Source organism: Sminthopsis crassicaudata, chromosome 5 (genome assembly GCF_048593235.1).
Source record: "Sminthopsis crassicaudata isolate SCR6 chromosome 5, ASM4859323v1, whole genome shotgun sequence".
NCBI lineage: Eukaryota > Metazoa > Chordata > Mammalia > Dasyuromorphia > Dasyuridae > Sminthopsis > Sminthopsis crassicaudata.
In genome coordinates this window covers 145,666,791-145,692,456 of record NC_133621.1, presented here as the reverse complement: position 1 = coordinate 145,692,456, position 25,666 = coordinate 145,666,791, and the positions used below count along the sequence as shown (strand labels likewise).

At 33.2% G+C, this 25,666-nt stretch overlaps 1 protein-coding gene across 1 annotated transcript in view; it reads right to left on the bottom strand.

The window, feature by feature from the left end:
• RELN (reelin) overlaps nucleotides 1-25,666 on the bottom strand; it is a 526,398-nt gene that overhangs the window by 319,546 nt on the left and 181,186 nt on the right. The window contains exon 4 of the mRNA XM_074268428.1: nucleotides 10,480-10,550. Coding sequence (XP_074124529.1) covers nucleotides 10,480-10,550 — 71 coding nt within the window. The remainder of the gene's footprint in view (nucleotides 1-10,479; nucleotides 10,551-25,666) is intronic.

Sequence of the window (25,666 nt, the reverse complement as noted above, 5' to 3'; positions counted from 1 at the left end):
AGTAACAGCTAGGGTCACCTCCAATTCTAAATCTATGATCCTGTGATCCTTTAAAATCCTTACTTAGAATATGATTCAGAATGCTTTCAAATAACTAAATGAGCCATTTTAATTTTTGTAATGACAGTTTGCATTTATAAAAGAATTCCTTTTCTCCAGGATTTTAAAATATAATTCAATCATCTTTTAGATTCTACTTAAGCCAGAGGATGGAAAGATGGTGGCTTTGTTTAGAAGAGAGGGGAAGAAAAGCCTAAAAAAAGTGTTTCCACAGTGGTTTGCTTTTATTATTTCATTTGGATATTAGAGGTTACAATTTTGTTTTTGTAGCATTCACTAATTAATCCCCTGTGGAACTATGCAAATACTACTATGAAAAATTGTATATTATTTTACACCTTTTGTTTTCCTGAGGGATTAAATCATATACAAAATATTAAAATAGACTATATGGATGAAATTCTTCCTATTTTCAACTTTCATACAAAGGCTAATATGCTAAAAGTGGGATAAAACTTATTTGATTTATATACACATCCACACACTCACACATATTCATCTTTATGCCCTCTCAGAAGGTAGCATTCAGGCAACTCAAAAAGAATCATGACAATCTGTCCAAAGAGCATCAAAAACCAGAACCATTTTTAGTCATATGAAAGATTATAAATGTGTTATTCTTTGAACTGACATTAAGGAAATTTTATTTTTATATGAATACATATTTTGCAATACTGCTAAATTTTAACAAACTGGTCACCAATAAAAAGAATCTAATTTTGGCTATAGTGGGGGGGGGGGGAAACAAGAAGAGAGCTGTAACTACTAATTGATTCTCAGATCAAATAAGAAGCTTTGTGTTAATGTTAACTGGCTTTGTGTTAATGTTACTAATTACTTTCCTAGGATCAGCTTTAGAGTTAGGCAATTATAATGTGTCTAATAACAGGCAAATCTTACAAATAAAGGTATCATGCTAAAGGAGCCATTGCTTCCAATTTCTATAGTATTCAAAGACCCAAGGTATTTTTGCCTCAGGTATCCCTTCGCCTAATTTGTAATTCAAATGTATTAAACTTCCCGAGCTAAATATGACAAATTAGACACAGTCTGTGAAGTTACCATTTAATGAGCTATGAACCTAGACTTTCATCTCCCCAGGAATAATTCCTTTATTACTTTTTTTGTATTTTATTGCAATACAGCATAGTTTGACCTTCAAGTATGATAATTAAGCCTCCAAAATGTTATAAATTTAGAATAGAAATAGTTTTCAATGTGTTCAAGAATATACTTATGATTAGTATGAAAGATTGCTTAATATTTAAAACAAGTTAAATTATAGACAGGGCCATGGATTAAGGTTGGGATGAGTTTTTTTGCCATCCTTGATTTTTGTCACTTAATGTAATGATCATCTCTCATAGTCAAAATAGATGGAATTAAAGTAAAACTAAAATAAATCTTTAGGGTATATGATTAGTGTGCAATGAACCACTATTCCCTTTTCTAAAATGCTGCCTGGACCTTTGGGAGTTTTAAGAAGACAGGACCTGGTGCTGAGGTCAGGAGTGAGGGTGGAGGAGCAGCAGCTGTAGCACAGTCCGAAGCCCATGCAACATATGGCCAGCAAGTAACTGTCAGAGCAGTGAGGGAAAGCCGTTCAGATAAGCACAAGCTCTGCTGGTGATTGGGATGGCTGCCCCTATGGTGAAAAAAGGCTCTCCTTATGGGATAGGGTGTCATCTCCCCTTGACCTTCTGATCAGACTCCTGAAAACCCACACCAGAAACCCAAACTGGAGAAAGTGTGAAAAATTGGCAACTTGACTTCACTTGATAGAAAATTGAATGGCAAAATTTGAATTTCATTCACTAATATTTAATGGAAGCCTTCTAAGAGTTAACCACTGAATTTTCATTGGATTTTGCCCAATATGTAATCTCTGGTAGTTACTTCCTCCCAAATTTAATTTACCTTCCAGCTTTACTTTCCCCTTTTTTCTCCCTTAGTAAATCAAATTTGTCTCTTCTTTCCTGTTCCCTCCCCTTATTTTTATTCTGATTTTTTCCCTGTCCCCGCATAATTCCCACTTGTAACTAAGTCTCACCTCCAAAGTGTCAATATCTTTACTAATCTTGGAATGGAAAAGAATAAGTATTCTCAAAGGTTTTGCCAATGGAGAACAAACTTAAGGGGATTCTACAAAGGGGAAAGGACATAAAGATGGTCCCAAAGCGGGTGGGCTGCCAGGTGAAGAATTGGGGGTAATACAGAAAGAAACTTGTTAAAGGGATAAAAAGCACAAAATGGTTCTCAGCTTTATGGGTCCCTTTGGCTTTCAGAGATAGTGAAATGTTGAAAAAGAACAGGAGGAAGTATTATGCAGTTCTTAATCCACAAAAATTAAATTCGAATATTCTTAAAATTCTCCTGGCTTAGAGTGTAGAAAGGCAGCCTTGGGATCATATATACATAGATCAAGACCAAGAAATGAAAATTAAGTAAAATAAAAAGACAGAGATGGATCAGTCTTCATTGAATTAAGTAATTTCAGTGATCCCAAATTGCTCACTTCCTCAAAAGTCTACTTCTTCAACACCAGTATTTTCTCTGGTTGCACATGGAAGGATAAATATTTACAAATAAAACAAAAGGCAACTGAAAGACACATGGTGGACCTAAATAGACTTTGTAACGTTGTCACTGACGATTTTAAAGCAAGAAGTGACATAAAGAGTATTATCAAGTACACATATGACCAGAAAAGAAGGTAGGCTAGTAATTTAGTGAGAATGAGACTAAAAATGGGCCATCCAAGGTTTACATTAACCTGGAAATATTTAAAGATCTAATTAAAAGGGGTAAGGGATACACAGTAAATGCTATTAAAAATGATGAATATTAGTTAGCAATTTTGGACAATCAATATGCAAATATTCAATAATCCTATATTGAAATAAATTGTACTTCCTTATTTTCAAAAAGTGTGTTTTCACAAACCAAAACAAACTGAACCAGTATGATTTTTATATCTTTATAATATTTCTGCTGTCCCTTGTAACTATATAAAAATGAATTTACACTTAACCCTTTAGAATACAGAAAAGTCAAGCAAATGTAATAACTTACATGGAGACCACCTTATTCTTTATTTCAAAGAACTTAATGTTAAATTTCACAGGTATAAATCTAAGGATTTTGACTTGTTAGATTATGTAAAGCTGTTAAGGTAAAAATCTATATAGCATTTGGAACTGATGATTGTCTAATTGTATGTTAAATTGCCTCAGGATAAATAACACTGCCCCAAATGTCATCTTTTGTTCACTGGGGATATTTAGGAAAGTGCCCAGGATACTAAGAGTCAATAATAATATCTTCCCCATTAGTTACTGCCAAATCTTACTTTTTAGTCACTTTTGCTGCCTTGAATGAATCCTTTCACTTACTCAACATTATGCCAAACTGGATTATTATCTGCTATTATCCATTCTTATACCATCTTCTGCATCCATGCTTTTTTATATCTCTTTTTACTAAAATCCATGGTGATGCCCCCTCCTTTTCTTTGAAGAATTCTTCAATTTCTCCTGCTGAAAGTAACCTCTACTTTCTTGAAATTTTCAAGTGCTATCTCCCTTCTCTTTTGCATTTCACACATTTGTGATGTTCCAGAAAACTTTTCTGGTTTTTCTGGAGCTAGGTTTTATTTGGAAGGTGGATGGCACACAGGGTGTTTCTGCTCTATATATTCCTTAACCCATCTTTAGGGCTGGAGTTTTCCATGCTAAAAATTCTTTGAACTCCATGTAAAAGTGCCAAGTGGCTTCTCCTTCCCTCTGACATCAGGAATGGGAAATCAATATGTTCACAAGAAAGATTTTCACCTAATCCCTCCAAATAAAAGTCACTAAGTTATGTAGTGGCCCACTTGTGTAGTATACCAAGATATTCTTAATCAAGTTAAGGGGAGCCTTACAAACAATCACAGATCCCCTTGCTCCTTTTGTCAAAACCTGAAGATGATGTAATCAAAGGCTTGTTGGAAGCTCTTCATTGGCCGAGTCATGAATCTATCCCATCCTCTCAAAGATCAAGTTGTATCATTGCCCTTTGGCAATTTTTTTTTTTTTTCCTGAGACTGGGATTAAGTGACTTGCCCAGGATCACACAGCTAGGAAGTGTTAAGTGTCTGAGATCAGATTTGAACTCAGGTCCTCCTGAATTCAGGGCTGGTTATATCCTTTGCTTTGAATTTCTCCTCCCATGCTCTCTTCCTCATCTCCCTAGGAAGTTATAGCTTTCCTTGTATGAACTGCATAAGCTCTTTGAGAATTGTTTCATTTTTGCCTTTTAACTATAGTATCTTAGACACAATAAATGTTGAGATGAATTTGTTGGAATGGATTAAAATATACACTATTGTTTACTACATTATTGTCTGTCTTATGAAAACCTGCATTTCCACAAGTCAGCTACAATGGTCTGAGCTAAATCATAGCTATTCTTGTTCAGGTCTTTATCCCCTCTATCAGATGGTTATCGCCTTGAAGAGAACATTTTATGTCTTATTACATTGTTGAAACAAAAAAAAACTGACTAGGTGGGGCAGTGGAATCAGGGAATTAGGAAGACCTGAGTTCAAATTCAGTCTCAGACACTCATTATCTATGTGACTCTGGGTAAGGGTCCTCTGCTTTAGTTTCCTAAACTGTAAAATAAGCACCTAACTCTCATGAGATATTTCTATAATGTATAAATTTAACAACCAAAGTAAAATCCATTCCTGAAGAACTGTGGGGAGATAAATCTGATTTTTGGAAACAATATGAATTGTCCTAAGAATGTTTAAGGGAATGTAGTCACAGAAGTTAACTGGCTAAACAAATGGTTCCAAATAAAGATTATGCCAAATTAGTTCGACAAAAAGTAATTATATTTAACTCATGTTATATAAATGACACTTTTAGCCTGTTTGAATTACAAAATTAAAAATTTCTCCTCCCCTTATTCACATTATGGATTTGTCCAACAATCCCTTTTCTATTAGGTATTATGAGAGTAAATTTTAGCTTTCTCTGTCTGAATGATAAAATCCAAAATAGTTATATGTGAATGAGATTTATATGCCATATAACACCATGATCAAATGAACTTTAGTTGGTATACCAAGTCTTCAATTCTCAAGTATTTTGCTCATTATTGTAATTTAGGGCAAAACATAATAGTTTAGTTTAGCTTACAGACAGAAGTCAACATTGTCATTTAATGAGTTGGCTAACACTCTTGCTTCTCTTTCTATCCACTTTCACTTGCCCCACAACAGAGGATTCTAGAGCCATTTGCAAATGATAAGCAGCCCTTGAGGGCTCTGCAGGACACTATGGCTGTCAGGTTATGGTGTCCACCATCTGGTCTTGTGAAGCTGTCTATATGTGTGGTTGTAACATGTGCCAAGAGGCTCACACATTAAAAGCTAGGTATATAAATGCTATTTATTGTCTTCCTTGGACTAAGTAGGATTTAGAAAACCATGATTGTCATACTGACAAAGTCACTCTTAAAGCTTCAGTGTTCTTATCCAGAAAATGGTCATGTTAGGCTAGGGTTCTCTGAGGTTCCTTTAGGGTTAAAATTCTGAAATTCTATCACAAAAAAATAGTGAGTAGCTATAATATCATTAGAATATTTCAACATATGTTTTACTTGGAAACTTTTTTTAACAGCACAGTTTTTACTTCAAACATATTTTTAAGGACACTGCTTTATATGGTTCCAAGTCATAGGATTATTCTCCTCCCCTCCATTATCTATTATAGAGTGATCATTTCCTATATACGGAATATTTCCTTCATCTCTCTCTGAATTTTTCATTCTAATCTGAGTCACTGCAGTGCCCTTTGTCTTGAATATTTTATAAAAAGTTTATTGATAAGGAATATGCCATTATATCTTACTTTTTCTGCCTTCACAATTACTGAATCTAATATTCATTTCTTTTTTTTTTTCCATGATAATGTGAAGGAACTTATCTTTCTATTTTCAAGTGGAAGCATATGGCCATTATTCCTGGAAAACTGTCTAAGAACTAGAAAAAAATTAGAAGTCTGAGGCTTACATAATTATAGATATTTAATACGTATCCCCAGAAATATTTACAGTGGAAAGATTTTAGACCATCATGTCTCTGGGTGATGTACAAGTTATAAACCTCTGGTGCTTTGACATAAATACTGTCGAAACAACATTCTCGTTGGAGGCCCCATTCTGCTAGAGAGAGAGAGATAGTTATTTTGCTCTTAAAAAGAGGTTAAAAGATTCTAAACCAGTTTTTATGGATCCAAAATTTCGACTTTAGTCATTGACCCTTTTAATGTGGTGTAATTGAAAAGTCCAGAGATTTAAGTTTAAATCCATACTCACATTCAAACATACCAGATAAAATCTATGAGCCTCTGATCATCTATAAAATAAGGATTAATATACTACCTAGCTCAAAGAATTGAACTTAACACTTTCCTAAGAATAGGAGTTATTATTTTTTAATTTTGGAAAAGCATAATTTCTGAAATCCAAATATAAAAACACTCAGAGAAGTTGTTAGATTTTTTTAAAAATTGCTTTAATTTTTTCAGTATTTTTTATTTTCTTTGCCTAAAAGACATTTTTTCACTTTGGGACCAATGTAAGCAAATAACATCTTCCACTTTTGGCAAACAGTCATAGTTTTAGTTTCCTTTGACCTCTCTCCTGAACGAACCTAAGTTTTTCAAATGTAAATATCTCTGAAGAGATACATCAATAATTATAATTTTATCTACCAGGTTATCCATTCTTTTCTAAAAGTATCATTTACTTTATAACTTTCTATCCAAAGAATAAAAGATAAATTCTTTTTGTAAAATTTTCCTCTTTGTATTTTTAAAAATTGATTTTCTTTCTCTTGTATTCTCTTTGCAAAGATGAGATTTTTTTCAAGACTCACAAGATCTAGGATCCCTTTCCCTCTTATCATCCCCCTTCCCCTGAATTCATCTGAGATTTAGGTAGGTAGAAGAAATTGACCATCCTAACAGAGGGAGAAGACCTTTTCCCAACCTAGCCAGGCTCTATGACTGATATGTGATCTGAATGAGAAGGAAGTTATTTCCAATTTTATGTCTTCCAATGAGATGAGGAATCATCTGTCTTGTTTACTACTTCCTAAAGTCCTTCAACTTTTACTTTCAGCCCAGATCTCTCCAGACCCCAGAGCAAGATCATCTGACCTATTGAGGAGCCTAAATATCCTTAGGCCTCTCCATCCACCCAGCTTCAGACTCTTGGCCTTAATCTCTGTCCTAGAGCTAAACTTTCTCAATTAAAATGTAAACCCCTTGAAAGCAAGGACTTTTGCTTTTCCTTTTTGTATCCTCAGGAATTTATGAAGGGCTCAGCACATACTAAATGCTTAATAAATTCTTTTTCATTCAGTAGTTTATTCATAGAAATTATCCCTTTTCCATAATAGAAGTTTCAAGCACATGATGGGATGCATAAAGCCCATAACATTCCCAAGAAGAGCTTGGACTGGATTAAACTGTAATTTGGAAATATTTGATAAAATAAAATACAGATAACATTACTTTATAAAACTAAGTCAATGTATGGCCCATAAAGATCCTTATACGTGATTTAGTGGATCCCATTTTTTATTTGAATTTGGCACTGGTTTATAACACAGCAAAATGCTGTAACCCAAAAGGATTATAACACTCCATTTGAAAATATATTGAATATTATTTAAAATAGTTAGAACTACTATAAAAGTTATGCTTATTTTAAAATGAAGCATAATATTCTTATCATATGGAATCCCTGAACTCCATAAATTATTCAATACCTTTAATACAAAATAATTTCTTCATCTCTGCTGAGGTATATGGAATTAGATATACCAGATATTACCACAAATCTCAATACTGTATACCTGCTGATTCTGGTCTACATGTTATCTTGCTTATTGGACCATCACAATGTAAACTATATTAGCATAAGGCACCTCAGTAAAAGAAAAATTTTCTCATTGGTCAAAATGTTTTTTCCTCATTGATTTTTCTGATTGTTTCCCCTCCCCCCTGCAAAAAAAAAAAATCATAGGTTACAAGTTTAGAGCTAGAAGAGATCTTAGAGGGTCATTCATCTATACTCCTTCCCATTTTACAGCTAATAAAACTGAGGTACAGAAAGGCTACTTGTCCAGAGTCATAGATTAGGAAGTATCAAAGAGACGATTTGAATCGAAGTTCTTCTGAGTCTAAGTCAAGTGAGCTATTATTATTCTATGCTACTTTTAAAGGAATTCCAACCTCAGCATTACTTATATAATAGAATAGGATCCCAAATTTAAGTCACTAAAGAAATCCCCTACTATATGCAAGCCTAGTCCTAAAGCCCAATTGTTTAGGGCTCTATCTTTATCTGCTTTGAGTGAGGGGAGGGGCAAAAAGCCTAAAGAGATCTCTTCAGTAGTTTTAGAGTCCCTTTCAGGACTATCTTGTCTCTAGCTTCTAGAAGGAAGATGGACTAAGCTCATCCCAATTCAGGTAGCTGGGGAAAAAAAAAAAAAAAAAGATTCAGGACAGGGCATTAATCTCCATCAATAAGGAGATCATCCCATATTAATGAGCTGTGAGATTGGGGCTACATTTATAATGGAAAATCTAATTTGTTGTTGTTGTTGTTGAAAGACTGGATCTCACCCAGACTGGAGATGCAGCAGTCACGTATAGGCCAGCTTCCCTTGATGTTGATTATCACAAAAACTTTGACCCGCTCAGTCTTCAGCCGGGTCTGATTTAGCCCTAGCCATCCTCATTCAAAATCAAATCAGATCAAATAAAATAAAATGCCACTATTTTCCATGATTTTTTCCTGATCCTTCATTCAACTCAAACTCTAAAAAAGCTCTGCCTCTTAAAATTTTTCAAAGAATTTCACCTGGTCCCCCCCCCCCCTCATGGTAACTTCCACAATTCTTTGTATATTGGTTTTTCTCTCAGGCAGCAAAAAACTTGTGAGTTGGGTTTGTATTCACTTTTTGTCTCCAGTGATAATTCTTGTAACTAATTGGTATAGGAATACTGGTGTTTTTATATAGTCAATATAGAAAGTTAGATTTGAAGCAGAAAGATATTTGGATTTGAATTCCAGTGCTTATTGTGCCTAATTAGATGTAGGATTCTAGACAAGTTATCTAAATTAGCTATGCCTTAATTATCTTTTATGTAAAATAAGAATAATATTTGAACTCCCTGTTTCACGGCATTATCATGAGTAAAGCACTTTGTAAATTGTAAAGTTTCTTTTTAGAGATGAATTATTATTGTTAGAACTGAATCAAAAATTAAAAATTTTCAGGTGTTTAATATTATCTGAATCTTATATATCACTAACTTCAATAATTTAGAAATTCAATAATTTAGAAAATGTATTATGTTTAAAATTATTTCATGTTCTGTTGGAATATTTTGAGAGTATCTTAAAGGCAATTTAACATTGTTTTTATAACAATTAATAGAAAAAAACCAAAAACTAAAAGAGCATTGCTAAAAAAATATCGTTCCCATGAAATACAGAGTTTTAAGATTGTGGAGTTGCATATTGATATGTATATGAATATACATGGATACAGATAAGAATATGGTAAAGATATTAGAGATAACCACCAAGTTTTACTGCCCTAACACACACAAAAATTTATTTTTGCATTTGTTGCTTCCACTATTCAATTTCCACTTTCTTCTTCCATGGAAAACTATATGAATACATTTGTTGTACTTTTCTAATCCAAATGTGTTTCCTATATGAGAGAGAGAATGATTAGCAAGAAGGTTTTCTGTGGTGAATGATATTGCTGCTTTTCCTCTGACACCATAATAAATTAAAGTATTGGTTTATGCAAATCATATATGAGCAAATTCTAAAATATTTTTGGTACATTCTAAAGCATAAGTCAAATCACCAGATGGCTATTGGAAACATATAAAGATGGGCCACTTGGGATGCTTTAGGCATAAGTGGCTACATAAAGCCCCAAATTGAAGTGTATCCATAATTCAATGTTTCTTTTTAAGATATGTGTCTGTAATTATATGTCTATGAGAATTTTTGATATCACAATCAAAGTAGTTAGTGTCAAATTCACACAATTACAGACTCATGGTGTATTACCCCATTTATATTATATTATATTATATATGCTATTTCTGTATTACATATATACATATGTAGTATATTTATTAGATGTAAATGATAAGAGAAAATTAAATAAATCCATAATATATAGCATGTTAAAGTCTTTTATACCAATTTCTAATATCATTATCAGCAATATTAATGACATATTCCCTCTGAGCATAATATTTCAGCATCTTACATGAATAATGTGGACACAGGTAAAACAGATGGAATACATTAAAATGCAATAACTCTTACCTCCTTGTTCACATAACTGCTGGGCTAAGGCATCCTTGAATATAACTTGACCTCTGTGAGTAGCTGTAGCCCTGGAAACAAAGAAGAAAGATTTAAACTAAAGTTTGAAGTGAATTTCAGTTTAAAATTAAGTTTTAGATTGAAATGCTTTACAACTCTAAAATTTCTGTTATTTCATTGATATGAGTTTTTGTTCATGACTAAGAATAGGACCTTCTTGAAGATCATCATAATATCGAATAGTAAACCTTTTGATGAAGAGCTATCTATATTGAAAGAGAAGAATACTTGAGGATTTTCCCAAGTAATGACATCTACCAAAGTTTGCAAGGTCCAAGTGTTGATAACTTGGAGTTGATGTAGATATGTTAATGGAGTAATTCCAAAGAGGTATAAAGTTAATCTGTCCTCCACCAAAACCATATAAAGATGAATCCCTGACTTCCACTCCCCCATCTTTCTCCCACCCTCCAAGTGCTCTTCTATTTCTATCTGGGTCTATGCTACCCAGTAATAATCTAATCCATTATTATATAAGCAATTCTGTGCCTCTCTTCCTCCCATTTTCTTCCCCACACAGCCATCCCATTACCATCTCCAAACCCTCTGCCTCTGTACCTCTGAGCTGGCTTTCTCTAATTGCCCTCATACTCATTAAAATTTGATAAAGCATTATTTCTAATTTTTATTTATTTAGGATATTTAGGATAATTTCTTTGCTAAAATTTATGATTCTAAGATATTCATATGTTTAATGTGAAATGGTTGGATTTGAGTGGAATTGGGGCAGAAATATGCTGGAGTCAGCTTTTGAGACCTGACTATTAAATATTTAGTGCAAGCATTTATACCTTGGAAATCAGCAAATACTACAAATCAAGGCTTAACTTATTTTTAAAGCTTTTTTTAGAATTGAGAAAATGATGGTGAAATGTTAGTAATGTTGATTAAACGTAAAAGTGTGTTGTACATATTCCTGCTCCCCCCCAAAGAGAGCTTGTTGTTAAACATTTACTAGCACACCTCTAAACTTGAGGAAGGAGAAAAAATAAGGTAGAGATTCTTATTAAAGAAAAGAGAAGGAAAAGATCCTTATTAAAAAGCCTTGTAAGAAGAATTTAAAGGGATTTTAAAAAAAATGTTTCACATAACTGCAGTACCAGATCCAAATATAATTGTGAAACATTTTTTTAAAAAATATATAAAAATAGAACAAAACAAAGATGATGTTAATGCATGATTTTCTAAGTCAAATAAGTGACTTTCAAGGACTCTATGTATAAACATAAACAGTGGTCCCTGTTTCTATTTGAATTTGACATCATCATTATAGGCTTTGGGAATAGCCAATACCAAATAAGCTAATTAGAAGAAGGAATGTTATATGCGAGGAAGGGCAATTTAGGTAGTAAGGCTGGATTGTGTTATGTGCATAGGGAAGATGTAAGAAAAATGGAAAGGTAAAAATGGGCTAAGTTGTGAATATCTTTAAATCCTGGGAGCAACTATGTGGTACAGTAGATTATGACAGATTACAGTAGAGTGACAGACTTCAAATCAGAAAAAACACCAGTTTCCTTAATTCAAATCTGGTCTCCGATACTAGTTGTATGATCCTGAGCAAGTTAGTTACTGTTTGCCTCAGTTTCCTCAGCTGTAAAATGATCTGGAGAAGAAAGTGGTAAATCATTCCAGTATCTCTGCTCAAAAAAAAAAGTCCAAATGGAGTCCAAAATATTTTATATTTGATTCTGAAGATCCACTGGCATTTAATGAATGGGGCAGGGTTTGACATAGAAAATTTATTTTGGCTGCTTTGTGAGTAGATGAATTGAAATAGAGAAAGACTTGATGTTGGACAAATTAGGTTTTGAGACTCTGAAAAAAAAATGATGGATGTTTGAGTAAAGATAAGCCTGTGAAAGATCTCAAAGTGATAGAAATTAAGAGTTGACAATAAAAATCACTAGATGAATAAAATAAGGAAATTAGATTTTAGAAAATCTACTGTACAATATAGGATTTATGATTTCATCAGTTTGATGAATTCCTTGAACTGAGACAACATGCAAGTGGTCTAAACATAATACTTGTCACAGTGATTGCCTGAGGCATACAGTGATGAAATGACTCCTTTAAGGTCTTGATAATAAAGGCTGAATGGATCCATATGGTTCTTTGCTGCAAGCCTATCTACCACACAATGCTTCCTCTACCTCTGGAAAATATTAAGATGTAAAATTTTATATTATTCAGAGATGAAGAAGACCACATGCTGAAGTGTTAATGAATGTCCTTTCTTTTAAGAAATACATTATAACAAGAAGACAAATTCTTCTTGTTAGCTTAAAGGAATTATTTTAAGGGCAGGTAAGAGTAGATTAAGGGTAGGAAAACTGATTAGATAATTACATTTGATGGGTGGGCCTTTCCTTAATGCTTACTTTTGGAAGTAGTCTAGAAGAAGAGCAAGAAATGATTCTTGCATATCATTTGGTAGACATTTAACAAATACTTGCTAATTGAATAATTATATTAAAATCAGAGATAAAGAATAGTTTTCTATTCTAAAAGATTTTAATAATTGATATAATAAGACCACTACTGCCCAAATATTTTCTGTGTGAAGAGTCTTATTCACAGAGGTTTAATCAATAATTTATGAATATTTGTGGTCAGAGTTACTCAAAAAGTCCTTGATAGATTATTATACAAGGAAGCTTGGTGGCAAAGCATATAGAATTCTGGATTTGGAATAACTTCAAATTAGGCCTCAGTTACTAATTAGCTATGGTACTGCAGGCAAGTTATTTTACCTCTGTCTTTCTCAGCTTCTTTATCCATAAGATGAAGATAATATTTACCTCCCAGAGAGGATGTGAAGAACAAGTGAAATAGCATATATAAATTAGTTTATAATGCTTAAAGCATTATTAGTGATTATTAGTATTTCTCAAAGTAACCTAATTAAAAAAAAAATACATATACCTTCCTATGATTTGGTTTACAAGTCTGACTCAAGCCCAGGATTTCTAGAACCTCAAGTTTATTTACATATCTGAAAACACACATATATTTTATTAGTTTTAATTTAGCCTGTTTGTATCTTATTTGATTATGATTTTTCTGCTTTGAAAAATTTTTGGAAAAAAACAAACATGATCCAAGATATCTTAAATATAGACAATTTCTCTTTTATTAAAACTTTTTGTTGATTACATGTATATCAAAATTCTTATACAGAGCCTTTTTTTTTTTTTTTTTTTTTTGTAATTTCACAAGTTTATTTATACTATAAGCCAAACTGCTGTTCAGGAAGTATTTCTAAACACAGAGCTATAATATAGGTATAGTCTTTGTCCCTATAATATCAGAATTATAAGGCCATATTGTTATGTTTTTCTATTCTTTCTCTCATTATTTATCTCTTACTATTCCTGGCTCTTAAAACACTTCTATTTCCTTCCAATAGTGATATATATATATATATAAATATAAATATATATAAAATATATAATTATAATATATAACATATATATTATTATATATTAATATGTATTATATATAATATATATAATAAAATATATAATATATAAATATAAAATATATGATATATTATATATATATAAATATAATTTACATGTTGTCTCTCCCACTGTCACATGAGACAATATTCATAAAATATCTGGTACATAGTAAGAGCTTAATAAAAGATTGTTCCCTTTCTTTCCCCTTCTCCGCCATTAGAATACAAAAGTTCTTTCAGAACAGGGACTTACTTTTGCCTTTGTAACTCCAATCTACCATACAGTAAGAATATATATATATATATATATATTCCCCCCCCCCCCCCCACATACAAATAAGTAGGAGTGTGCATACTTTTTGGTCCAAATCTGGGATTTCATTTATATAGAAGACTCCTGGAATGGAAACACTCTCCACAGACACAATTTGGTGATCTAACTTTAACTTTTAGATTTAGTTGCCAGAGTTAGTGAGAGATATAGTAACTTGCCATTGGTCACAGATGTGTTCACATGTGCGAGGCAAGAAATTCTCAAATCCAAGGCTGGACGTCTCATACACATTTCAGGAACTACAATATCTTACAATGTATATTTTTATATCTTTTTATCTTAACATTAAAGAATCATGTACAACATGAAAAAATAATAAAAATAACCAACCATCAGTTTCATGTGGGGAAAGGAATAAGTACTTGTATAGTGTGTACTGTATGTACTATCTTGTTTTTCAGTCTGACTCTTTGTGTGCTTTGGGGTTTTCTAGGCGAAGTGATTTGCCATTTCCTTCTCTAGCTCATTTTATACATGAGGAAACTGAGGCAAACAGAATTAAATGACTTGCCCAGGCCAGATAGTATTTGAGGCCAGATGTGAACTCAAGAAGAGAAGTCTTTCTGACTCCAGGTCTGGCACTCTATCTATTGCATCACCTAGCTGCCCCAATATTTGAACTGTGCTCAGCACAGTATTGTTTCATAATATTATCTCATTTGATTTTTTAAAATAACCCTTCAAAGTAGGTCCTGCTGTTACCCCCACTTTACAATTGAGGAAACTGAGGTAAAGAGTTTAACTTATTTGCTCAGATGTCACACAGCTAATAAGTATCTAAGGTTGGATTTGAACTTGGTTCTTCCTAATTGCAAGCCCAGAACACTGTATCTTGCTACATAGCTGCTTCTATACTCGGTGAAACACTAAGTTGAACCAGAAGCCCTAGCTTCTGTTCTGTTATTTCTTGTCTATGTGACTAGGGTCAATTCCTTAACTTCTTAGGATCTCAGTTCATTCTTCTATAAAATTAAGATGTTGGGCAAATAATTTCTTAACATCTTTTTTCATCCTTAAAGTTATGATTCTATGAATTTAGGTGCTGTCTCTTCATAAGGATATTTATCATCTAGCAGCCAGATTATTCTTGAGTAAATTAGTAGTCTAGATATGTCTTACTCCAAACCAAGCAAAATAAAATGTATACTTCAGAAGTAACTTTTTTAGAACACTGGAATTCCTGAAGGAAAACCTCTTGAATGGTTTTGCTGTTTTAAATACCTTTCTATTAATGGTAAGCATGTGTGAGGCTGCCTCAGAGGTATCCTTAGGCAAGACAAAAACAATACAGCTAAAATAGCACACTAATTCCAAAGGTGACCTTAGAGAGATGTAAAGTGAAAATGATCTTATTGGCTTGCTGGTGAATTAATGGAGATTTGTGTATGTGTGAGTGTAAACACTTTTTATACATATTTTTTCCAAATGTATTACTTCACTCTGAGCCCAATGTGGTAGAAATCGATATGGCACAATTTTAAAAGTCATGGACTTGGATTCAAGAGATCTGAAATCCAGGATGGATCATGTCATGAATTAGCTGTTTTGATCCCAGCCAAATGTCAGTAATCACTATCTGTTTCTTCTTTTCTCTCCACATGTGAAATGTATGATTTCAGTTTAAATTCCAACACAGTAATCATGGAGCCAAGCCATGTCATAGCCAGTCTATGTAAGCCATTCCCACTATGTAAAAAAAAAAAAAAAAAAAAAAAAAAAAGAGTTCTTATTTGACCTCACGCTCTTGACAGAACATACAGACATGTAAGATTCCACAATTTAACACCATCACTCTGGGGCTACTAGAAGAGCTCTTAGTTGCTGACAAGTGACCACAGTCCCAGACTCTGGGCAAAGAACATACACTTTATACAAGAGAAGGAAAAAAGGAAGATTGTTAAAAGCTGCCAAGAATGGGTCAAACTAGTACAACAATGTGACCACAAAGTAAATATGATAAGGTGCTTTAGGCTCTGGGCTCCTAAAATGGAAGAATCCTGGAGGAAAACTAACAAAGTCTAACTTCATCCCAATGGTTTCCATATTGTCTTGATTCCATTGGGGGGGAGACATTATTCCTATTTTCTGTGCATTACTTTGCACTCAAGGTGTTTCTGGGCAAATAAATGCCTACTATGGAATCGCTCTATGGCTATCCATGGACATATCTATTCGTCCTACATATGGCATATCAGTGACAAAGTTGCTAATGAAGTAATTTTACTTTGGTTTCCATTTCCTCATCTGTGGAATGACAGGTCTGGAGAATAGTTGACAGATGTTAAAGTATGTTCCAGCTTTAACATTCCATAATTTCAAATTGATCTTATAATTAGATTTTTAAAACCATCAATGTGAATTTCTTGGGGGATTAAAGGGTTATATCTTGTTAAGTTCAGAGGATAAGGAGGCAGAATTTAGCATGATTTCAAGCACATAGTAAGCCCTTAATGAACAGTAGTTTTGCAAAACTGAAAAATAAATAATTAGAATATGAAAGCAAGGAAGAGGAGGTTGAATTCTGCCTTGAATATGTTCTATTCACTTAATATTTCAATTTTAGTTCTGCCATCTGTAAAGTAGAGATAATAACAGAACTTACCTCACAGGTAGCTGTGAGTTTCAACAAAATGAAGGAATTTGCAAATGATTAACATGTTATATAAATATTGGCTATTATTATAATTGTCAAAGAGCTCAATTAACTCTCCCTCCCTAATATTCTCCTTTGAATTACCAATATGATGTGATTACTGATGGAAAAACTAAGCAGAAAGTCTCAGGATCACTAATTAAGTGAATATGATCTACTGGGAGAAAGATTTTTCTGTGACTACATCCTTAAGAGTAAACAAATATGTGGGCAAAAGAAACTACTGACTTCAATTTATCTTGACTTTAAAGGTCTTCATAAAAGGCTGGATAATCATTGATCCGAGATAAGAGATTTCTGTTTAGAGAATGATTGAATTGGAAGCATAGTTACCATGGAATAAACACTGATAGCTATCTATATGTAGGAAGACAGAGAAAGGTGATAAAAGGTAGTGATTAATAGACATTTTTCTGGTTGGAGAAGTAGAGTCTCTCACTGATCAGTTCCTCTGTAATATTCTTTTAAATGATCTAAAAATCTTCAAAGTGACTGGCATATAACAAATCCCTGAAACATTTGCAGATCCTCTCCAACTTTTTTGAGTAGTTAGATTAAAGCTGATTCAGAGAGATTACAAGATCTCCCAAGACTAGCATTGATGTGAGCAAGCATTTAATGACATATTTAGAGGAAAATAATTCAAACTAGAGTTACTTGAGTTAGCCTTGTTTAAACAGACGTCAATCAATCAATTATTTCAGCATTGTGCTAATTGCCAGGGGCTACAAAGAAAAGAAAAAAAATAGTCCCTTCCCTCAGAGAATTTAAATAACTAGGAGGCACCACTTATTATATGGTAGATTGACATCAAAACTGGCAGTTATATCCTGTCCATAAGGTTCTCCTTGGTGCCCTTGTTAGTGCTCAAGTATAGGGGTCAAACATCTGACCTTATCCAATGTTTCTTATGATGTTGTTCTGACTTTAGCACAGGACAGATAGTTAAAGATAAAACCCAAAATTCCAAGAACATAATCAACTGATAATAAAATTCAAAGCCTAATTTATAGATAAAATAAATACTCATCTTAGATGTTAAAGAAGATTTTTTTTTTAATTTAAAGGGAGTCTTTCTTATTAAAACTACTTCAGGATGTACATAACTAAAAAAAAAAAAAACAACATTAAGCTATTGATCTAGGATCAATTGAAAGTCTCTTTAAATTTCTCTTTGTGAAAGAACAAAGGGCCGTCATAAAGAAGCCTCAGGATAATTAAACTTGGGTTCTTTTGAATCATAAAATAGTAGGTTTTGGGTCATTATGATTAAATGAATAATGATGAATGTAAAGAATGTTGTTTAGACCTGGTTTTCCTTCTTTTCTCCCCCTCTTTCCTTTATAACTAAGAGTCCAGTTCCCTGAAATTTAAATACATTTAGAATTGGATTATTTCCTTTAAACAGCACAGGCAAATTTTAATGATTAAAGAATAAGCTGACATTTCCAGAGACTGAGGCTTCTAGCATAGTTACTGATGATTTAACTAGCAATGGGAGAGTTTGGAGTTTAAGCGTTTCAAGACAGACCTAATGAAAATCAGTTATCGGACTTAATAAAGGGTAATGAGTCTAAATTAGAAATGCAATATTGTCTTTCTCCTCCTCCTTGCTTCTGAATTTGTGACTCATAAGAGAGTTCAGGGAAGTTGCTGTAATCAGGTGACAGTACAGGAACATACTGTACAGGAAAAGGTGGAGGAAAGATGACAGTTTTAAATGAAAGGTAGAACCATCTTGCAATCCAGTGTTTAAAAAAAAAAAAAAAAAAAAAAAAAAAAGACCCCAAACTGGTATTGAATAGAACACTGGATTTGGAGGGAGGAAAATTTAAATTCAAATCCTGTGTTAGACTGTTACTAGTGTTGTGATGCTTAAGTCACAAAGTTACACATAACATTTCTTAATGGGGATGATGATAATAACACAATTCAGAGATTTAGAAATGGACAAGACTTTAAAGTCCATCTAATGTAACCATCTAAAGTTACCATGTAACTTAGAAATTAGGGCCCACACTGATCAAGTGATTTGACCACAATCCCACCCATATTAAGTGGGATTCTAAATTCCTTGCTCATACCACAAAGTTTTGCAAGTTTCTTAAGAAAGGCAGTTTATGGCATAGTGGATAGAACATCAGACCTGAAATCAAGAACTCTGAGTTGAAATCATTTATCAGACAATTGCTAGCTGTGTGATCTTTCACAAATCACTCAACTTTCAATCAATCATTAAATGTCTATTATGTGCTAGGCATTCTGCTAAGACCTAAGGATACAAAAAGAAGGAAAAGATAGTCCTGATCTCAAGAAGCTCACACTCTAAGAAGAGAGACAATATGTAAACAAATATATGCAAAACAAGTCATACATAAGTAGATATGTGTATACACATATATATGTATAAATAATTAATAATAAAGGGCAACAAATTATCAACAAATCCCTCTTAACAAATTAAGAGTAATTGGGGAAAGCTTTTAGTAAATGAAGTTAGTTATAGGAAACTAGGGTGATTGGTGGGAAGAGTTGAGATAGGAGAACAAACCATGCACTGGGACAGCCCAAAAAAAGCCCAGATACTCCAGGGGTTATAAAAAAAAAATAATGAAGTTTCCTTTGTAAGGTCTTCCCCAGACTTAAAGAGAAGGCTGCTATAGAAAATTCACATGTAGATACTTTGGAGTTTAAAGAGAACTAAGCTATTATACTAAGATTCAAAATCAAGAATATTACAACAGAGAGGCCAGATTTCTCTTGGATGGCTGATTTAATTAATAAGTTGGGTAAAAACAAACAAATAAAAAAGAAAAAAAAAACCTTTATTGCTTCTGTTATCCTTCTCTTTGCAGGAAAGGTATGACCCCAATATTTAATTTGGGGTCATTTCAGCTAATTAAAAGGAAGCTTTTTATTTTAAGTGAAGCTGGATAATAAACAATTCAAGAAGCTTGTATACAAGGCATACATAAACAAAAAGCCAAGAAACCTTGCTTTCAAGGAGAATGTATTATACTTTAAACAAAAGTATTAAAAATTAGTACCCTAAATTCCATTGTAGCAATATATTAAGAAAAATCTATCCAGTGTAATGAAACTGATATTGTCACTTTCTAAGTCCATACCAATACAAATATACTATTAGAATTCTGTGCTAAATTCCATGTTAAAGAAGCAAAGAAGAAAAACATTCTTATGCAGTGTTCTTAAAATATTTGCTGCTTTGCCTTGACTATAATGTCACAGACATAATGCTAAAGAAAATCACATTTTCTTTTTTTGGCACTTCATTACAGCTTATTACTACAGCAAATGCACAAATTAGCATAAATAATAGAACAAGTTTCTATGCCTCTCAGTTGACATGGTGCCAACAAATAGGTCTACTCTTCCCAATAAGGAAATTTTGTTTTTAAATTCCTGGAGAAATAAACAGTAAGTTCTTTTTTTTTTAATTTAATTTTTATTTTATTTTATAATTATAACATTTTTTGACAGTACATATGCATGGGTAATTTTTTACAACATTATCCCTTGCACTTACTTCTATTCAGATTTTTTCCCTTCCTCCCCCAACCCCCTCCCCCAGATGGCAGGCAGTCTTATACATGTTAAATATATTACAGTATATTCTAGATACAATATATGTGTGTAGAACCGAATTTCTTGTTGCACAGGAAGAATTGGATTCAGAAGGTAAAAATAACAGTTTACACTCATTTCCCAGTGTTCCTTTTCTGGATGTAGCTGATTCTGTCCATCATTAATCAAATGGAATTGGATTAGCTCTTCTCTATGTTGAAGATATCCACTTACATCAGCATACATCCTCGTACAGTATCATTGTTGAAGTGTATAATGATCCCCTAGTTCTGCTCGTTTCACTTAGCATCAGTTGATGTAAGTCTCTCCAAGCCTCTCTGTATTTCTCCTGCTGGTCATTTCTTACAGAACAATAATATTCCGTAACCTTCATATACCATAATTTATTCAACCATTCTCCAATTGATGGACATCCATTCATCTTCCAGTTTCTAGCCACTATGAAAAGGGCTGCCACAAACATTTTGGCACATACAGGTCCCTTTCCCTTCTTTAGGATTTCCTTGGGATATAAGCCCAATAGTAGTATGGCTGGGTCAAAGGGTACAGTAAGTTCTTTAAAAAAAAAAAAACCTACTAAATGCAGTATGTGCACTTACATACTTGCCCTTATGCTACCACAAAAGGAATAAGTAGGAAAAAAAGTCCTAATTGGACATTGAAAAACCTAAATTAACATTTTATTCATTTGATATTTAAGAACAGTGTCAGGTTAGTAAACCTTAGTTCAACTAACAAAACCATCATTAAATATAAATTAATGCATATTTAATTCAAATTACTTGAATGAAATTTTTTCTTGTGATGCTAAAAAGAAAGTCTTTTTTATTGAAGACACTTATAAAAATTCAGAATTTCAAAATAGGGGAGTCAGTCTATAGGGGATCCTATTATTATTGATCTAGAGAAGGAAAAATGACATTGCTACATGCCCAGGTTTAAGTAAAAGTAGAATCCTCAAGGAGAGCATGACTTGAAAATCACTAAGGTAGCTTACTGACCATTGTAACTGAAAGTCTACCAGTGGAGACTGGGATTTGGAGTTAGTTACTCTTTCCAAGTAGGCTTCTTTTAAAATGAAAATATTCTTGAGACAAAGAAGTCCCTAATGGACTAACATCTAATTGTAAATTAGTTTATGATGTCACTTCTTAAGGAATAGGAAAGAAATGAGCAGTAGCAAAGTTTGGGGCATCTGACAAAAAAGAGTATTGAAAGGTAAGAGATGCTGAGACAGCGGTAGCATGTTGAAAGAGAGATACTTAGAATTTTGATGTAGATAGAGCACAGGAAGATGTGGATTTGCATATTGCTTCAGATTACTAAGTTATGTGATCATGAACAGGTTACTTACCTTTGTAGGTTATTAGTTTCTTCCTTTATAAATATGAATAATAATATATACTAAAAGTTCATCAGAGGACTCCTAATTAGCTTAGTTCACTTATCCACCTGATAAAACTCCAGTGAAGGCAATTCAGGAAGTGACATTTTCCATGGAGCTGGATATGTTCTAGCTTATCATTGAAGAATATTAATTCTGATAAGACACACCAATTGTTTAATGGTCCTTGACAGGAAGATAGTATTGAAGATGATGGGTGACTGAGTTGATAAGAGTCAACTAGGAAAGAAACAGCTCCTTGTTTGTATGTAACAGGTGCTTTCCCCCCAGCAAACACAGGGAGGGGATTTCTTCTCTTTCCCCTTTTCCAAAGCCATGATGATTGAATCCTGGACTTTCTTTTGCTTTATATGTTTTTTCCTAAGCTCAGGCTAGTGATCAACGGTTCTGAAAAATGGATGATTTCAGAATCATCAGTTACCTTGTGAGTTGGAGGAATCTCTAGTTAAAGTGAATAAATGATTTCTTTCTTTCTTTCTTTCTTTCTTTTTTTTTTTGAGGCTGGGGTTAAGTGACTTGCCCAGGGTCACACAGCTAGGAAGTGTTAAGTGTCTGATACCAGATTTGAACTCAGGTCCTCCTGAATTCAAGGCTGGTGCTCTATCCACTGCACCACCTAGCTGCCCCCTGAAGAAATGATTTCTGTAACCTCACCACTTACTAGTAGAGAAAAGCATCATGTCTAGAGCATTCTGTTGTGTAAGGTTATAAACAAAGGAAATAAATAGGTCACTTCTAGCCAAGAGATTCAGAGCATGTGAACTTCATAGTGTTAGTTTTTTTCTTATTAAACATGAATTGAAAAGATCTGTTTTGAAAGGTTCTAGACAGTTTCAGAGACTTGATTACTCACAGAAATATGTAAGAAAACACCAGGAGAAAACCATGACTTTGTACTCTATGACATAGTAAAAATAGATTAGATCCTGAATTTGACAAATTATGTCAAAATTATGTTAAAGTTTTAAAGAAACAGGAAAATTTCAAGCACTGGGAAAAGGAATATAATTTTAAACTGTAGCATAATTCCATAACACTGAAGACTATTCAAAAATCTAATTAATGGGACTAAATCCATCACTTTTTCATACTCTTATTCCAATATCTAAGAATTTTCAGTAAAACCCTCTTAAATGATTTGGATTACTCGGCATGATGTAGAAGAAAGAATGCTAAAAGCCTGGAGAACTGAATTCCCCTTGACTTTGCCATTAACAAACTTCATGATGTTTGCTGAAGTACTTAACTTTATTATACCTCAATTTCCTCTCCATAAATGAAGGGGTTACACTAAAGTGATCAGAAAGGCCCTGTCCAGCCTGAACCTTTTATTTTAGTGATGCTATATAAAAAAGAGAAAAATAAACTATATCTGGGAAAACTAAGTTAATCTCAGATAAAGCTTTAATGTTTGGATCTTATGTATTAAAGACCATCATATTTATTTTATTGAGCAATCTAGGTCAGAGTATATGAAAATTTGTTCATTAAATTGTCTTATTTTATTTAAGACCCAGTGATATTTCATATTAGGTATAGTACTCATAGACTCAATTCAGACTTTTCATTAAGTCAGTCAATTTCTACCCTATCTTCTTTATATACCCAATTTATAAGGTTTTAGTCTACTTTAATTTCAGAACCCTTGATCCTAAAGGAAATTCTGATGTTTTGGCTTCCTTTTAAAATTTAACTTAAATCTCAACTTCTTCATGAGCCTTCTTTTCCCCCCAGATGTGTTTCTTATCTTGTGCATGCCTTACATGTATTTTACCATCCCAAAGCCATGATGGTTGAATCCTGGACTTTCTTTTGCTTTATATGTTCTTTCTTAAGTACATGTTATGTCTTCAGGGTTAGACTGTAAATTCCTTGAGAGAAGGTACTATTTTGCTTTAGTCTTTGAATCTCTAGTTCTTAGTATCATATACAACCTTCAATAATCAATCAATTGACATTTATTAAGTGCCTACTATGTAGCAGGCATGGTGTTAAGCTCTGGTTATATAAAAAGAAACAAAAGACAGTTCCTGCCCTCAAAGAGTTTATAGGCACATGGAGGGAGAAAACATGCAAACAAATTATATATACGTATATATAATTTGTTTGCATGTTTTTGCATGAAGCAATTTAAATATAGAATAAATAAGAAATAATTAACAGAGGAAAGGTATTGTAACCAAGAGGAATTGAAGAAGTCTTCCTGTAGAAGATAGGATTTTAATTGGGACTCAAAGGAAGTCAGAGATGTTAGTAGTCAGAGCAGAGAATGGAGAGCTTTCCATGGATGGGGACAGCCAGAAAAAATGCCCAGAGTTGAGATATGGCATGCTTATAGAGCAACTTGGAAGCCACTGTCACTGGATCAGTGAGTATACATTGAGGAGCAATATATAAGAAGACTGGAAAGCAGCAATACATGAGGTTATGAAGGGGTTAAATGCCAGAGAACATTTTGTATTTGCTCCTAGAGGCAATAGGAAGGCACTATAGTTTACCCTGTAGAGAGTAACATGATTGGACTTATACTTAAGAAAAGCTGCTTTAGTGGATGAATGGAGGATGGATAGAGCATATACTTTTAAAAAGCTTCACTTTAGACATTCCTGTTTCCCTCCTCATTATAAAGCAAAATGAAAGTTATAGTTTGCCAGCATCACAAAATAAAAACACAGTTTTGCAGACCTACAACTATTTTACCTATTTTATTTGAAAACGCTGGATTATATGGAGTGGTATATTCTTTGGGGCAATTAGGTGGCACATTGGATAGATTGCCTGGCTTGGAGTCAGGAAGATTCATCTTCCTGGATTTAACTCTGGAGAAGCCATTTATCCCTATTTGCCTCAGTTTTCTCATCTATAAAATGAGGTAAAGAAGGAAATGGCAAACTACTCCAATATCTTTGCTAAGAAAATGGTTGCACATGACTGAAAAATAACAATAACAAAGGAATGAAGTGAGGAAGGAATAGGGGACAAATGGTCTGTGCTATTGTGGCATGGTACAGTGGGCAGAATATTGAATTCAGAGGCAAGGAGACCTGAATTCATATCTTGACTCTGGAACTTTTATTAGTTGCATTTTCATGAGCAAGTCACTTAATCCCTGAACTTCAATTTTCTTATTTATCAAATAGAGATTATAACCTGTAGGCCCTTAAAATGTTTTTGAAGGATTGAAAAGAGATAATACAGTTAAGACATTTTATAGAATTTAAGAGTATCATCTATTTTTCTACTGCCTTTTAAAATATTCTTTTGTGAAGAAACAATAATTCATATTTACACAGCCTTTGTTTCCTTAGCTATGAAGTAGTGACAGTGATTTCACAATAAAACTGTTGTGAAGGTTGTATAAAATAATGCAAAATGAAAATGTTTTGTATTTTGTAATATGACTAAACAAGATATTATCATAAAATAACATTCAAATTTGTAGTATTTTGGATTTGTTTTTATCTTCGTGAACCTTATCTTCAAAGTCCTTTGGCACTATATGGCCTTTTAAACAAATATTTATTTGTCTAAAAGAACTATTTTATGGGGAACTCACATAAGGCAAGCACTCATAAGGAGGCCAGAAGAAAAGTCACTCAGAAGAACTTTGGAATCAATTTTGAAACATGATAGACACTGGGATAAGACCACCAAGACGCCTTT